Source organism: Andrena cerasifolii, chromosome 15 (assembly GCF_050908995.1).
Source record: "Andrena cerasifolii isolate SP2316 chromosome 15, iyAndCera1_principal, whole genome shotgun sequence".
Classification (NCBI taxonomy): domain Eukaryota; kingdom Metazoa; phylum Arthropoda; class Insecta; order Hymenoptera; family Andrenidae; genus Andrena; species Andrena cerasifolii.
The window spans coordinates 4,929,618-4,946,906 of NC_135132.1; the positions used below are offsets into that span (position 1 = coordinate 4,929,618).

The 17,289-nt window shown below is 41.2% G+C and overlaps 1 protein-coding gene across 12 annotated transcripts in view; it reads left to right on the forward strand.

Moving 5' to 3' along the window:
• Heph (polypyrimidine tract-binding protein 1 heph) overlaps positions 1–17,289 on the forward strand; it is a 793,543-nt gene that overhangs the window by 546,167 nt on the left and 230,087 nt on the right. Inside the window, exon 1 of one of the 12 annotated variants that reach the window (XM_076827768.1) lies at positions 11,506–11,535. The exons of the other annotated variants lie outside the window; for them this stretch is intronic. Within the exon in view, the coding sequence (XP_076683883.1) occupies positions 11,521–11,535 (15 nt within the window). The 5' untranslated portion in view covers positions 11,506–11,520. Of the gene's footprint in view, positions 1–11,505; positions 11,536–17,289 lie in introns of those variants that run through there. 12 annotated transcript variants of the gene reach the window in all.

Below are 17,289 nucleotides of genomic sequence, written 5' to 3' on the forward strand. Positions count from 1 at the left end.
TAATGGGTTCCCAGCTTGGAAACGAACCACGGTGGATTATGGGGCGCTGGCGTCAGAACCGACGCGATAAACTTCGATAAGGTCTACTTAAATTACGCCACACTTGCGATTACCTTCTCACGGAGCTTCTTTCCGGCTTTTATACGCCCCTCAACCACCTGGACAATTGATTTTTACGTCGATAAAAACTAGTGGGGGTGAGTTCTCGCCACCTTGGCACTAGTAGTTAGCAAGCTTTTGGGTGGTGCTATTCACTGTCTTTCTTAGGGAATAAGGGTGGCGAATATATTTACTGGGTGGCTATGGACACTCCTGGTGTCGGTGAAACTAGTAGTGCCTAAGGTCCTACGAGTAATTTCGGAATGACGGCAGCCATGTTTATTAGAAGCTATGGACAGTGGACACTCCATCCTTTGTACCAAAGTTGAAGACATACAGTCGTCTCTAGACTACAATGAGCGGAACAAACGATCAGCAGCTATTGAACAGGACCTAAATGCTTCGTTCCACCCTGCAGTTTTTATTTTCTAACACAAAGTTAGGAAAAAGTTCAGCAATCGGATGTTCACACACCTACTCAAGGAGTTGTAAATACCAAGGCTGGTTTCAAACTACTTAGCAATAACATGACTCGAAAGAAGCTTTTGTTGGCAACTGTAGAATGAGGATCACCTATAAGGAGTGGTTGAGCAATCCTAGAGAAACAGTAGAGGCCACCTGACATTTTGACGGCTGTACACTGAGATTCCACGTTTCCTCGAGGGGGGTTCAATTTCCACGGCGATATAATTTTCACCCGCGGTGCAGCGGCCAGTATCTTGGTCTCTTATCTCGGCCACGGTGCGCGGCTGCACGTAGCGGCCGCAGATAAATTTTCGGATGACAGTAAGATGGATGAAGGACAGGGGTTAGGGCGGCCTCCGCGGCAATTTAAGGCCGCGGAAGACGGACAATTTAAATTTTTCGTCGGCCACGGTTTCGCGCCCCTCCCGAGAGTGCAATTACTCTCTTTCCGCGAGGAGGGCGAAAGGAGGCGCAAAAGGGGACATGATTGCGGTCAGTATAATTGCTCCGCCTTGATACAGTAGACACTGCGTTATACGGATGCTTCATTGTTCGAGTGTTCTTACTATTCGAAGGATGTACTAACTCAATGCTTCACTATTCAAAACTTGGTATTATTCGAACGTTGTACTATTTGATGGTTCAATTATTTACAGCTTCTTCGACTGTTACTACGTTTCACTATTCAAAACCTGCTGCTATGTCCCACTATTTGAAATCTCCTAGTAGTTGCAAGTGTATATTATTCGAATCCGATTATGATCTTGAACAGGTCACTGTTTGAACGTATCTCTATTAGAACATCCCAATTCGACTTTTGGCACCACTACTTGAGGATAACCAGTAAGGCTCTGAAAACACTGGGGTTCATTGCTAGGTTTGCGAGGCCTTTTACACGCATTGAGTCGCTTAAACTTTTTATACTTTACCCTCGTTAGGCCCCAGGTGTAATATACCTCAGTAACGTGGCGCCCGAAGCGTAAGCAGTATATTAGTTCAGTGGAAAGGGTACAGCACAGATTCCTTAGACTGGCTTCTAGGGTCCAGGGTAACCCAATGAGTATTACTGACCGTGACTATGGTCCTGCCCTGCAAGCACTTAGAATGAGTACTCTCGCGGACCGTAGGCAGGTTCCAGACATGATCTTTTCAAGGTCGTTCATGGTCAAGTTAATTGTCCTGAGCTTGTGGCATCCCTGGGTTTCTTTGCTCCTCAGAGGCAACTGCGACCGAGTGCGACTGCGACTCATCAAATCAATTTTCTTACAATTATATAAATAATTCTAGCAACAGTAGGAGTAGGTGCTGTGATATTCACAAGAATGCATAGCAACGAAGCATGTCCCACAGGCAGAGTAACAATAAGTGCACGAAAAACAGCATAACACCCCACAAGAAACCCCTCCACCCCAATGCCAAAAAAATCAGAGCGATGAAAGAATTTTTCTCCGGGGGTACGCGTCTGGCTCGTCTATCCCTGTTCGCGGACAATTAAATGGCGTCATACTAGCGTCATGGCGAGCAAGATGGAGCGACTTCCGGGGCAAAGAAGCGAAAGAGAATCTGAAGGAAACGAGAGATACCAATTGCACTGGGGAAAAAGGAAATTCCGTGCGAATATTAGAACGTTTCGTCCAAATTATTTTCACCAGTTCTTTGCCTGCTATTTTTTTTTTCTCCTGCTGGTTCGGGCGGGCGGAGCGGGAGGGGTGTCTAGAAAGGGTGTCTCTTACAGGTGAACCGTGCAGTGTCATGTCGAGATTTATTTCGTGCGTTTTTCCCATCACACCTGTGCGTCGAGAACCCCCACACTGTCTGCCATTTTCTTCTTTTGACAGCTTCCCACCCCCTTTATTTATTTACTTAAGTATCGCTGCACGTCCCACGGATAATGGGATTTCTTCTCTGATGAGATAAATCTCCGATTAATTTCTTCCCCTCGCCGCGGGACAACGATTCCGATGGCGAGAAATTGTAAGTTTCTGCGGTGCTTCCCCGGGGGGTTTTCACACCATGTGTCAAGCTCAGGCGGTAATTAGTAATTTTTCTACTTAGAAAGTTTGCTGCTCGCGATGAAAGGGGGCAAGATTGTTGCTTCTTTCGAAAATTGTTCTCCTAATTCATGATGCAATAACTGGATATATAGGGCGTTTCAAAATAGGGGTAACTTGGATGTATGCGATTCCAAATGAAAAGAGGAGTTAGAATTTTCGAATTTACAATTTTTTTTTCTGTCTGATAAATTTGTGAATTTTTTACTTCACGTATTTTTTTTTATTGGAAGTCTAAAAATTGATAATTAATTTTTTTATAGCTAACAGTTTGATTTTTTCATTACATGTCCTCAATACTTGCTAGAAATACACTATTTTTGGTTATGAATTGTTGTTTTCATAACGTGTCAATTAGTTGAATTTAAACTCCCTTTACTCTATGTATTTTTTTAAAAAAAAATTCCAAAACTAAATTACTATCGTTAAATAATTTCGAATTTTTTAAAGATCAGAAATTTTCTCTCGAATTGTGGTGATTTCAACAATGGATTGCTATCCATAAAATATTCTTTTGTTCCTTCCTTTTTTGTGCGGAGTATTGAATTCGGTGGAAATTAAAATTCAATAGTCTGGAAAAATGGCGACTGTACATCAAAAAGCACCAGCGTACAGCTAGTGAAAAGTAAAAATACAAAGTAATTATCCAAGAACCATTTATCTTCCCCTGTTCAGGCCACAGTATTCAAGAAAGAAATTCAGGATTAACACAGAATTGAAATTTAATCAAATCAGCAGCGTACCTGCTTAAAATTTCAATAGACTATATTTCACGTTGCAATGGGTTACAGTCGATGAATTTGAGGCAAAATTAATTATCCTTCAATACAATGGCTTACTTGTAACATTTACCTGTTACTTTCTGAGGTATGCAAAAAATTACAAAAAAAAAATAGTACCCACTTTCACCTTGCTTTTTTTTTTAATGAGACTTTTGACCGTGTCTCGCAGGATTATACGAGCTTGCACGAGATAAGAAGACTTGGGTGATGAGATTCGCGTACCTCTCGACACGGGATGCTGTTATCAGTGCATCGTGCAAACAAGGTTATAATGTGTTCAACGAAGTTCGTGTACCGAAAACCTATATTCTCCAATCGACGTGCAGGGAAAAATACATCCTGTAAGATAAACTATTTTCCCGATCGTATTTTTTTCCCTCCCGAAACTGAACGGTTTTTAATAAAGTCGATATTCATGAAAGTGAACTGAATTATTTTTTAATAAAAATATTAATAGAGCACTAGTAGTTTTAGTTCACTTTTCGTACTGAATTTTATCGTTAATGTTTCCAATAATGGTGGAGCTTAAATAGTGTATTCCTTCGTTTGTGTCAGAGTTAACATTTAGTAATTTGTTACTTAAAGCTGATAAATTATATCGATCGTTTCAATTAATGAATTAGAAAAATCGTTTCTTCTTTTTATGATTTTTAAGATAATGCATTCAATAATAGCAGACTTTCAATTTTCATTTATATTGTCGTTAAATGATAATAAATCTAGGAAATACCAGGTCTGATTGCAAAAACCAAAGGAGCAGTGCTACAAAAGGAAGATGTATAGTGAAAATTCGGCTTAAATTAATTCTGATACGTCTGTTATTTGTCATTTTCAACATTTTATTAATAGCGCGATATTAATCTATTTGAAATAATTTATTAGAGTTAAAAAATAATAAAATATAATCTCCGGATTCTCAATAATTATATGTGAAAGATATCCTCTTGAGAATTCAAAATATATCAGAGTTAAAACTTTCTTCTTTGAAGAAGAAATACCATATCGGATAAGTAATTACTTGAAATAAAATGAAACTTCGCTTAGGATATAATACTTTATTTCAGATATTATTTTAAAGTTGCTAATGGCTAGTGAAATCAATAATTTTTTCTGTGCTCGTAAAATTAGGAATTCTACAGTCGCAACAAAATCTACTGGCCACCCAAGGCCATTTAGCTCCTCCCATTATTCCATTTAGCCCCTCCCACTATTCTCTTTAGCTCCTCCCACCACTTCATTAGGCCACGCCCCCATTCTAATTTCCATCCCTTCTCACAAGGCCCCAAGCATCCATTGACTATCATTCAAATACAGAAACAAACTTATATTTCATAAAAGTGTCATCCATGCCTAACATTCTTCAGAGCAAGTGAAATCGCCCTCAGTAGCCATTTCATTTTACTGCAACTATAGGTAGTTTCATTTCTCTTTAAGCCTGGAAATCACTCATTTTATTTCATTCTGTTAAAAAGCACTACTCATCATTATTGCTTAAATTTAAATTTTTACATCCAGTGATTCACCAATCACCCAATTACTTCATCAGATAATTCAACAGCACCAATCTCTGCAGTACGCTAAACTCCCAAGCCTCGACGTTAATAAACCCGGCAAGCATGCGCGAAATTGAAATGCAGTTTATTCCCACGATCACTGACACGTTTAATAAGTGTTTTCCCAAGCTCCTACGAGACCCTTCAACTTCCCTGCCCGTGTTGGTGAATCGTTGGCGCGTTTCTCGAACTGATCGATCTTCGATAGGCATTTCTGATTAAACCCCGGCTCGGGATTAAACCCCGGAGCACCTGTCTGCGTCGGTGTACTCGTTCGCAGCGGAAAAACGAGACCGTCTTCCCTTTTTACCCGGCTCGTTCTTCCAAGAAAATTGCGTTAGTCCTGCGCTCTGGTGGCGCAGGGTCGAGGAATCGCTAATAACGAGGCGAGATTGATTCCGGGGGAAACTGGGCTAACCTATCGGTGGGAAATAAAGATTCACGCTTCGTTTGCCGATCTCCTTCCCGTTTCCGCAGCGCTGTCGCGTTAAACCCCCGATAGATTAAGTTCGTTCCACTAACATTCTCGGCTCTTCGACAGGGCGGAAATGTCGCGGAATGCAGCAGCGCCTGCTCCCTGACCTTTCCGGCTCCTCTGGGTGCTTCGCAGCAGGTTTGTGTCTTCGGTTTCTTCGCGTTGCGTAAATATCCAGCGGTTGGAGCGGTTGATGGGACATTTGCACTCGTTGATATTTGGATTCGCGGGATTCGAGACAGCTGGCGGGATTTGTGGTATAGAACGACGAGGGGAAATAGAAACTGCAGGTTTCCGTGTACCTCCTTCAAGTGTTGCAAGATTGAAACGTCGATAACGATTGGGAAAATCTACATGTGGCGAGTTTGCGGACAACTGAGTCTTCTTATTTTTAACAAGACATCATTTATGTAAAAGTTTGTTAATAGTGGGTCACTTCAGATTTCCAGAAAAGGTGATGTCACAAATTTTTAGGCCATCCAAACGGGTATATTAAAATAAACCATCGAGGGCATACAAAAATAAAGAGATTTGAACTGTGACTGTTCGATAGCACTTTACTGCCTCATAGACGGCGGATGTGTCTCCACAGATTTGTTTTTTTTTTCAACTTTTTAAGTAGAATGAAGGGATGGAGAGGCACCTAACCCAGATCTAATGATGGGGGAGGTAGACCGTGTGGTGTGGGACACCTGTCAGTGACCTAGAGCGCACTGCATTTTCTGCTCCGAGTATAGTTTTCCTCAAACTTAGCCTACCTTAGACCTACATCATCATAAATCATCAAAATTGTCTCAAAATAAGATTAAGAAGCTCATTAAACTACATTCTGTCTCAAAGCATAAACTTATAACCCTTGTCACGTCCCAGTCCCACCACGAGATCGCGACTGTTAGTGCTCACCAGCGCCACCAGAGGTCTAATCATCCAAACTCTTTCGCGCAAGTGTCAGCTTATCCCTCTCGGTCCCCAGGTGTCTAGAGCCAGGGTCCGTCGACTGTAGCCCTATTGATGAGTTTAGCTGATGAACCCAAGACGAAACGTACCTCTTCTTTTCCTCCTCGATCCTTAAAACACCGATCTACCTGCTCCGCATAGTACTCCATTGCGCGTAACCCGCCTTAGGGATTACGGTTACGCCGGAGGCGACGGGGCAAGAGATTCTGAAGATTCGGTGTTTTTGAAATTTGAATTTCTGAGGATTCGGAATTCTGAAAATTCGGTGCTCTAGGAATTCTAGACTCTGAGGATCCGGTATTCTAGGGCTTCCAGATTCTGAGGATTCGGTGTAGTTAGGGCTTCCTCGTCCAGGAACGGAGGGGTTCCAGACATTACAGCCTCTCTTAATTGCAGCCACAAGAAAAGTATTGTAATTTCTTCCATAACTGGTCCTTTATGTTCGCCCTATACATTTTGTTCGTATGTGAATCGGTGACGTTCGAAGTGTGAGTACAGTTTCCGAGTATGGTAACCCTTCTCACAAACTAAGTTTGCGGAGCTGCCATTCCGCCGCCCGTTTTATTAACCGAAGAGCCCCTATTCGGTTTCCATTCAATTCATTTTAGACGGTAAACGCGACAGCGCGGTAGATGGTGACGCACTCAACAGGGAATATCTTACGAGAGATCGACTTTCGCCTCCATTGACGCCGCATCTGCACCATCGAGCTTCGTTTTTGGTTGGCTTAGCGGGTCCGCCGGCATCTCGTAAAATATTAATACGAATGCTCTCGGATGGGGTGAAAATTCGATACTCGCTACCCTCTTCGAACAGCCGTTCTATGCCACCCACCCGCCCATGCCCTCCGCCATTTCTCATGGTCCACGGTTCACCTCGCCTCTGTGCGTATATCGGGTGTCTCGTTCGAACAAATAACACGAAGAGGATGTCTGAAGGACTTTAACGCGACATGTATATAATTCCCTCAAACAATAAAAGATAATTTTCTAATTTTCTGCATTTTAGGTTTTCAGTCGTAGGTCATCATTTCGTTGAATTTATTGTGTGCAAAGTTTTCAAGAAAATTAAAAACACTTTTGCACACTGCATAGTTGACTTCATTTGGGAGGTTAGGTTTAATAACAGGAAAATAAAATAAATAAGTAAAAAAATTCGAATGTATCTTCTGAAGTTTAAGAATTTATAGATATCGTGGAGCATCACTGACATGTCGAGTGCGCATGCCCAAGGAGAAGGGGAAGTGGGCGGAGCTTGATCTCCCCCCACTGCGCAACGCGAATCCTCTGCGAGTAGTGATACTTAGCAAGTAATTTAGCAGCTATGGAGGCGTTACTATCCTCTTTACTCCGCCTACACACATCACTATTGCTTGGTATGCCTACTGTACAGTGTTTCATGGACCACCTGAAAAATCGATCCAAACAGAAATGGAATTTTATTCAGTAGAAACTTATTTCCTTCGAAAAGTGATAGATATATATTTCGACTTATGCAACACCCTGTGTGCATCGTGGCTTCTAGCGCCACGACGACTCGCATTACACTGTACTCCAAATCTATTGCCACCCGGGAATATTCAATGCACTGGTCAGGTAAATATTCGATGAACCTGCACGACGAAGAGCAGAGGTCTCTTGGATGTATATTTCGACGGCTCTTGCCGAACATACTTTCTGTATCCATATTTTTCCATGCACACCCCATCTCTGGAAGTCAGCCATAGGAAGTCGTTCGATAAGTGGCCGATGGCTGGTCAGCAACAGTTTCATGAATGTCTGCTTTCGGTGCTAGCTTGTAATTAGTTCGCGACTCTTCCACTGATCGTAACGACGGAAATGGGAATGCTGTGAGTGGGGGTGGGAATCGAGTTCTGCATAGAAATTAATGTAAGAAATTGATTCTTTGAGGGGGAGGGTGCAGAGGTTTCTGAGAAGTCGATGTGGAATGGCACTCACAAGGAGAGGTTCCCAGGTGTCCACCTCCGATTGCTATGATTTTTGGTCATGTTTTAGAGGACCGAAAAATAAGATATACTTGTTTTTTTTATAGCGGCTCGTTTTCATATTTAGGGGGTTTCATTTATGTAAACATAAAAGTGTCATAAATGCAACGCAAAAATTCTTGTAATCCATCGGACTCTAAAATGGCTGAAATGGAGGTAGTATAGTAGCCACTATTAAACACACAAGAGGTCACTCTAAATTTTAACATTTACCTCTGATCTGCATAATGGCTGAATATTTTTGAGACTGTGAATTCGAGTCTCCCATGAAGAGACCGGTGGCCATTTTGAAGATTCGAGAGATGGAGCTCTCATGACTACACAGGAACACCGGAAGCTCGTCACGGCGCTTGAACTAATATTTAAGCAGAAGCTTAAATCGCCAAATGTAGTTCCGTCGGTTAAGCTGGCTTCCCTGTAAATCCACCAGCCGCGGATTAGGCTAATACCATTTTCGAAATGAACTCCTCATAATCCCGAACTTTCTTGGTTGTCCTCGTAAAAAATCGATAAAAGAACTTGATAACTTGCGAGAAATTCTGAGCAGGAGTCTTCTGGCTTCAACTGGCTCCACTTATTTCTGGATCATTGGCGATCTTATTTCCTTCTTGTTAAGTAACCTGGTTAGTTAAGAAGGTAATATTAGTTAACGAGCCAACGTGGAAGTTCTTATGTGGCGCTAAAAACTTTAGAGGAAAGTAGGAGGAAGGAAGCATTATTTAAAAATAATATTGCATCGCAGTAAACATTATTCTGGACTGTCATGATGCAGAAGCTTTACAAATTGGTTTTGTACTCTTCAAAAGGTATTTTTTGAACAGCAGAAATTTCCTATTTTTCTTGTATTTACTTATAAAAAATTTTGCAGTATTTTTTTTTACAAATCTCCACCGATCCAGAAGTATGGATTCACCCCTTGGAAGCAGTGACCACTTCTTTTTTAACACCCTGTACATCGCCGTAGACATAGGTGTCTTTATTGAATTTTAAAACCAGAATTTGAGACATTGCAGTTTACCCCTCGGTTGTCACGCTTATTTTTTCAATCAGCTACTGTTTAAAGGGCTATCTGTTAAATTACCTAAGTCGCAAAAATTGTGATATAAAATTGAAGCATTGTGGAATATATGTTCCTCATTGAAAATTAACATTTAAAGTATCATCATATTTTTAATGATGCCTCAAAGATATTTCACCTCGAAATCAAATTGGGGTCTATTTTGACCCAGGGTGACAACCGAGGGTTAGCAAACGATATTTCGTAATCTCTATTTCGATAAATCTCACTTATCCTTTTTTAATTTAAAAGTTCTTTACGCGGATACTTTCTTCATTTTTCCCAACTTCCATTTCCCTTTCTACCTTCAACCCTAGACACCTACCCTTTTCTCCTCATCAGAAACAGAAGAATGTAGATATTTCTATAAAGAGACTTATTTCCCTCCCATAATTATTACAAACTTACCTAATCGAATCTGCAAAACTGGAAATGCAAACGTGATTCTGAAAGGCCCAAGAAGTCAACCCCTTAAAAAATTATCCCTCCATCCAAGCTCGACCAACTCAAGCATGAACTTACAGCAGAAACTTAAGCTACCTGACAAGAAATTCCCTGAAGTAAAAAAAAAAACAAACTCAAAAGTTTCAAGGTCGATTCCGAAATCTGTCTGCGCTGAAGCCAGTAATGGCGGCAGCGAGGGGATGAAAACCGGGAACCGACGCTGTCGGCGGGTATCGAAAAGCAATTTTTCACGAGCTGCTCCGTTCCTCTAGAGGTTCGTTAAACAATTCCCCCCCTATGAAAATTCTCGTGTGCTGGCACAGGTCGAATCTCCATCGACGATCGTTATAATGGATCGAAGGAGCCGGACGAACAGTTAATTGCACCGCAGAAACGTCGGCGAATTGGGAAAATGGCGTTGCCTTGGAAAAACTCGGCGACACTTCGCTAGCGGTAACTCGATTTACGAAATTTCCATATTTATACGAGCTTCCCCGTCCGTCCATCCAGAATACACACTGCCTGCCCCCTCCCAGCTTTGTTTCCCTTTCGCACGCGGCTGCCCGGTTTCGTGTGCTAAAAACGCTCTGCGGGGGGTTAGAAAAACACAGACTGGGCGTGGGTGGGGAGGAAATTCTCTCTTCGTCGATGATTAATTTAAAACTCGCGTTTCGTCGAGCCGCGGAAGCTGGATCGTCGGAAGGAATTGACTAGTGGCGCCGCTGGTGACGAATATTGATAAACCGTCGATGGATGTGAATATGCGCGAGATGATTTGCAGCATTGCAACTATATAGGGCTTTAGAAAGTGCCAGTTAGTATTTCTGTGGAACTGTTAAATTTGTGGGAAAAATTCGAAAATAATTTTTTTTCTCAATCTGTAGTTTCAAAGTTGTTAATTTGCTTTTGTTTTTTTTTTGTAGAAAGCTTCAGTTGAATAGAAGCCAAGTCGCCATGTGAGGCAAGTTTCCTTGCAAGGGAAGGGCCCAATTGGTCGACTTCGATTTTGAGGAGCTTTGGCACGTTGATAGCACATAGGTCCCTAATGATGAAAATGTTAAATGTAGTTATCTTTATTTTAGGGTGGATGTTCCAGTAAATGAACTTTTTCCAGTGAATGGACATTTTTTTTTTTATTAAAATGAATAAAATAAGTTATTAAAATAAGCAACTAAGAAGAAGGTAAAAAGGGGTGAAATGTGTTTTCTCGGACTCCTTATTATTTCTTGGGCCCGAATAGGTATCAACTTGGTTTTTACTTACAAAGGTTACCCACACAAATGCCTAAAAACCAGATTCAGCATTTTGCCCTAATCAAACCCTAAGGGGGTGGTGAAAAAGGGTGAAATGTGTTTTCATGGAGTCCTTAATATTTTTGAGGCCCAAAACGAAGTGCGGGGGTATTTGGGTGAGGGTATATATTCGTAAATATATTTGAAAGATATTACGGTGTACTAATTAGTGTATGAATGTTAAAGGATTCAGTACTAATACCCAATTAATATAAATCATGCAATTTTATTAGCGTGAGCTCAGAAATGTGATAATCCGTTTTAAAAGTTTGTTCCCTTTTTTTGGTTGCAGGTAAGCACTGAGAATTTTTCTAAACCACTTTCGACTATCGATCGTTGAATGCTGCTTCTACTGGTAAGTCGAAATCAACAACTATGGATGAGTATTGTCAATGATCGAAGTTCTTGGGTAGCTATACAGGTTGCTAAAAAAGTTATGGTCACTGTTTCAAGGGTGAATCTACACCTCTGATTCGGTGGAGATTAGTAAAAAAAAATCACAAGGTTTTGGCATGAATAAAGTGATATACGTACTTAATGGAACGCAAAAATGGTAAAAAAAAATTAACAATTATTTTCAATGTTGTAATCAATTTTACGGCAAGTTCTTTTTTCACAAATCTTCACCGATCCAGAGGTATAGATACACCCCTAAAAGCAGTGACCATCACTTTTTTAACACCCTGTACATGGTATTTCCTTGTGTTTCTTGAATCCATTAAACCATAAAATTCCCACAAAATATGGGATAATTCTGAAGGGAAAAATTAAAAATTACCTCTGGCTACACAAAAAAGGCCAGGACTCACCCCTTTAGTGTATATAATTCAGACTATACACCTTCACTTTACGTGAAGTCACTAATGATAGATGAATACACTGCATATTACGTTAATTCAAAATTAAGTACTGTTGCAGGCAACAGTTCTAAATAATGGTTCATTAGGTGGCACTTGACTGCATTAACACGTGTTGCTCCTTTAATTTGTAATACAATACGGCAATTTATAGTTTGATGAGGCTGGAGTTAACACTTTGATTGGCACATCAGCTATTCATGGCTGATACCATTAAATTCTCATATACACGATGGGATTGATTTCGGAGTAAACTGTACATTCACGCTGAACTCAATTGGTCCTGTATAGGCATGATTTTGTAGGACTTTTCTTTGTCTTCCCAAGTATATACAGGTTGCTCGGCAACAGATGGTAGAACATGAACTGACTGATGCTACTGACAAATGTAGACCAATGTCAAGAGCAACGAAATTACTATGAGAGCTTGCTTGTTTAGTTATTAATGTTTACAAATTCAGAAACTCGCCAGTTCGGCGATCAGGTGTTCCTACAGTCGCCGTTAAAAAATGCCGACGCATTTATGACTATTTCTTTGTAGAAGCTACACTCTTTAAGTTGCTACTGGCCCCTTCTGGTTAGGCCACACGAGTCGCGTCAGTCGTCGAATTGCCGTGTCTGTCTCAGGCGTTACTAGTAGTATAGTAAAGAGTTCTAACCGAAATTTGAGTTTTGTGTTCAATACAAGTTCAGAGTGGTGCGATAGACGTTCAATACACGTTCAGAGTGGTACGATAGACGTTCAATACACGTTCAGAGTGGTACGATAGACGTTCAATACACCATACTACTTTTGACTGGCGCCATAGGTGTATTGAACGTCTATCGTACCACTCTGAACGGGTGTTGAACGTCTATCGCACCACTCTGAACGAGTATTGAACGTCTATCGTACCACTCTGAACGTGTATTGACCGCAAAACTGAAATTTGGGTTAGAACTCTCTTTACTATACTACTGTTACTGATCTAAATTATTAAACATTCATAACTCTCTTTTGCGTTACTCTTGATGTTGGTCTTACTATATCGCATAGCCTCACCCATTTCCTTTTCTACTCTCTGTTCCAGAGAAATATAGGAATTTTATATAGAATTCTATTTTAATATAGAACTTTTTATTGAATATCCAAATGCATAAAATCTCCACGCGGTATTTTACATTAGCTAAAACATTCACCACAATCTACCAACGTACTGAAAAACTCCAAGTACCTACAGTTAAATTGTTCGATTCCAACTGAAGCTACCTTCGCAATAAAAGTACCGCGACAAAGTAATCTAACCTACAATGAAACAGGGTCATCGACGGACTCTGAACGATAGGATTCGATCCAGAAAACGCCGGAACGTCCAGCATCGGAATACTCCAACGGCGAAACAGTCTGGACCACTGTGATCCCAGAATGTCGCGCGTCGGGGTGTTCAAAAGACGCCGCTGAGGTGGCAAGAACATTACGGGGCAGTTGTTTCCCGAAAATAATTGATGCCACTCGGTTGGAGGCTACGAATGGAATTAAAATCCAATAGTCGTCGGTGGCGAAATGGCGCGCGCGGGGCGTTGATTCAATTTAGACGAGTAGGAGCGGCCGTCGGGCGCAGGGCCATTGGAAAACGGCACCCGCGGGAGCGAGCCGCAACGAGCACTCCGCAACGCGGCGCCATTCTTTGCGATATTTTATTTGGCGTATTTATATCGGCCCGTAACGTATTTTCACGTTTGTGTTGCCGCGCAACGAAGTGCACCGGACGCACCCGGGGACCCTGGAATTTGATTTACGCGCCACTCGACGCTCGTACGTCTTCGCGCGGACCGATGCACGCGGTCGCGCCTCTAGACACGGGAAATACTGCCGATAGATGGCAGCTCTCTTTATTTCATTTTATTTTATTTCGCCGGGACGATGAACTTTTATGGGCGTGGTGAGTGGGAGAGGGTGTCACAGACTTGGAGGAAATTGTGGCGGGAGAATTTAAGTTCGGGGGCCCATCACGAGCTTTTTTGTAAAAAATCTGGCCAAAAACTTGTCTATCTAGAAGAGAAAGTTGGTATTTTTGTGGAGTATAACTGGAGATCCTAACCGGGGATTGATGAGTTAGGATAATCCTTGCTATATAGGAGTTCCGATATGCGAAATTAGGCAGCTGCCTAGCGCGTAAATTTGACAAGGCGCGCAAAGTGGTCCTTTGGTTATTGGCATTTTTTAAAATAAAGTTTTAAATTAAATATTGCAAGTTGTACTGTAAATGTTTTAAGCTGGGAATATAAATTCAGAGTAAAGTCATCAAAAACTCAAATAAATATATAAATGAGGGATACAATTCGGCAAGTTCGGTAGAGGCGTAAAATAGGCTGGAGCTGAGCTGGTAATAGACACCACAAAATTATAATTGACTGTTTTGCCTGACTAACCTTTTATAAGAATTGTCGAAAGCCTTTCTGGAAGTCAGTTCAATAGTACTGGGGCAAATGTGGAAATTTTCCTCTGCTTAATTTTTCTCAATAAATTATTGATTTTCTTTACCCAAGTTGAGTGTTCATTGAGATACACATTTCCAAATTTCGGCATTCTATATTTCCCAAACAAATTCGAGGCCAGCAAAATGATGACTAAAACCCCGCCTAATTTCACGTGGACTATACTATGTCTCAGTTTTATCAAAATCCCTGACATCAAGGTGGCAGTAGACATCTACAGTCATATCGTGTACCTACCAGGTTAACATCTCTAGCAAAGTAAAGTCAAAATGCAGAGTCTGTGTTCTGTAAAATTGCAAAGCCCGATAGCATTCGTCATGGTACGTCATGGTCTTCCACCTGGAAAATCGTCTACCTGTCTAACATTGATAATTAAAACAAATAGAACTACTTAACTTTTCGCGAAACGAAGGACTGTATCTTACTGTGAAATCCACTCATCTTCGATCATTACCGGGAGTCTTTCCAATCTTCCGTCCCCCGCATTGGTTCGTCCCGATTGAAATTCCATTTTCACAGAACACCAATCTAATTAAGAAGAAATGTTTCCTTTCGATAGCTACTGAATGACCAGAACGCAAAGGAAACCTTTTTAATTGCCCCTTAATTGTCATTCCAAGCTACCTAAGGGAGAAAGACTTAATTGAACCGCGAATTTTGTCTGTTTGCACCGCGTTTACAGGAGCGTCCTCTGTAGCCTGACGTTGTAGCGTCACGGGAGGACAATGGCGACCCAATCGTGGGCTTTAATTATTCTTCTGGGAATTAGAACGAACCCAATTGTTGCGTGCTGGACACAGGAAGCTGGACTGCTTCGTGTCAGGTGACCCGGAAATTCAGCGTCGAAAAAAGGAACAAGAGAGGGACGATGCATTGTCTCTTACTTGCTAGCTTCCTTGTAAACAATGAGCTTCAGTCCTCTGTTTTTTATCGACCATCGAGCGCGCCCGTCTTCGGGCGATTGTTCTTAACGATTCCCGTGCTGTGGCGAGTGGCAATCGATCGAGAGGGATGTGGCTTCGAATAGTAAATTCGAAAGACGGATCAGGTCTAATTAAAATGTTGAACGAAATCCTGGGTGAGAGTTGAGATCCTAATAAGTGAGTTGAAGGGGGACATACCTACATCTGGGAATGAGGATTGCCTGAGCATTTGAGTAGTAGAAAACAGAAAATAAGGTCAGTGGTGAATACTATTGAGTAGGCTTCATAAAAGCTTAGTTTCATAGATCTTGCTCTTCGAAATTCATGATCTCCATAGTCCAACAGCACTTGAGGTATTCCGCCAAAAGATTGTATTCTTAGGAACATCTCTACATCTCAGAGCTATAGGTCAAACTGTGAAGAATAAGATTCTATAATTTAGCATGAAATTTTCAAACAGAACTCTGAACCATCCATCAACCGTCTATGAGTACCTGTAGCTGACTCCAAACAAGGCTAACCACGTGTCAGAATCCTCCATCTAGCAGCAGACACATAAGACCTATAACCGAAGTGCCAAAGAAGAAACGAGCGGAATCATTTTCGAGTGTTGTTGACAAATTGGTCGCCAAAGCAAGTATCAACAAAGAGAGTAGTCGAGTGTCAAAGGGAAGGAAAACCAAAGGCGCAGAGAAGAACTGGAGACTGCGGAGCGGTGTCCAGAGCTAGAGCGGGAAGAAGCAATGAGGATGGGAAGAAAACGAAGGGGCGAGGGATATCGGATGGCAGAGGGAAAGGAAAAAGGAAGAAATAGGAGAGTTTTCCTTCCGAGTCTTCGAATGGAATTACTTAGCTCATCCGTCGCCCCAGGGACACCAGGAAAGAGGGTCGGTAGTCTGCTTGGGAGGAAATGGAGTAACCCGTGGCTCCTTTAACGTTTGTGGGCTAACAAGCCCGACGATCCGGTTTATTTGACGTCCCGACGACAGGATATGCTCGCTGGATTCAGACACTTGTCAGCTTCTGGTTCCTCTCTCCAAACGGTTGTCTCTTCGGTTCTAGCTTAACCCTAAGATGATTTTAGCTGATTAGGAGTGCGAATGAAGTTGAGGTCACCGATTTGGCTTAAATTTGCATATAGGTAGAGCACACCGTGTATAATAATGTGACAAACGCGTGGGGTGCAGTACTCAACATTTGTGGAGAAAATCGACTTCACAGTTTGGACTTTTAGGACCCCCGGCCTATGTGTGCATCGTACGTGAGCGCCATAAAGCGTGCTAAGTTTCATGGTTTTTGATATTCTACAATGTGATGATAAATAATTTTTGAAAAAAAAGTATTTTTAAACAAAGAATTTTTAAAAAAAAATTAATTTTTTTCTCGAAAATTCTATATCTCCATATTATAGGATTTTAAGAACCATACAACTTTGAATTAAATTCCTGTTCGATATCTTTTAGGATTTTATGATAATATGGGAACTTACGGGGTGTTTTCAACTCTAGGACCGCTCCATTGCCAACAGAAAAAAATGGAGACGTTATTAGCATCACTTGAGCTACATTTCTGCAAAGTTTGAATTTTTTTTTAATTTTCCAGTTGCCAAACATCCCTTGTTTATTTATATTAAATCTACACGCAGACTTTCGGAATCACCAACTTTTATCGCGAATTTGTTTTTTAAATTAAGTCTGTTTGACTGTAGATAAGAGCTCTGTATTAAAACTGAAATGCATTGGTAATTTATTCTGCTGTTTAGTATTCTTCAACAGCAGTAATTTCAGTATTGGCGAATTTGCATCTTAGATTTAATTTATTCGAATGCAAATTAACGAAGTACTATACCGA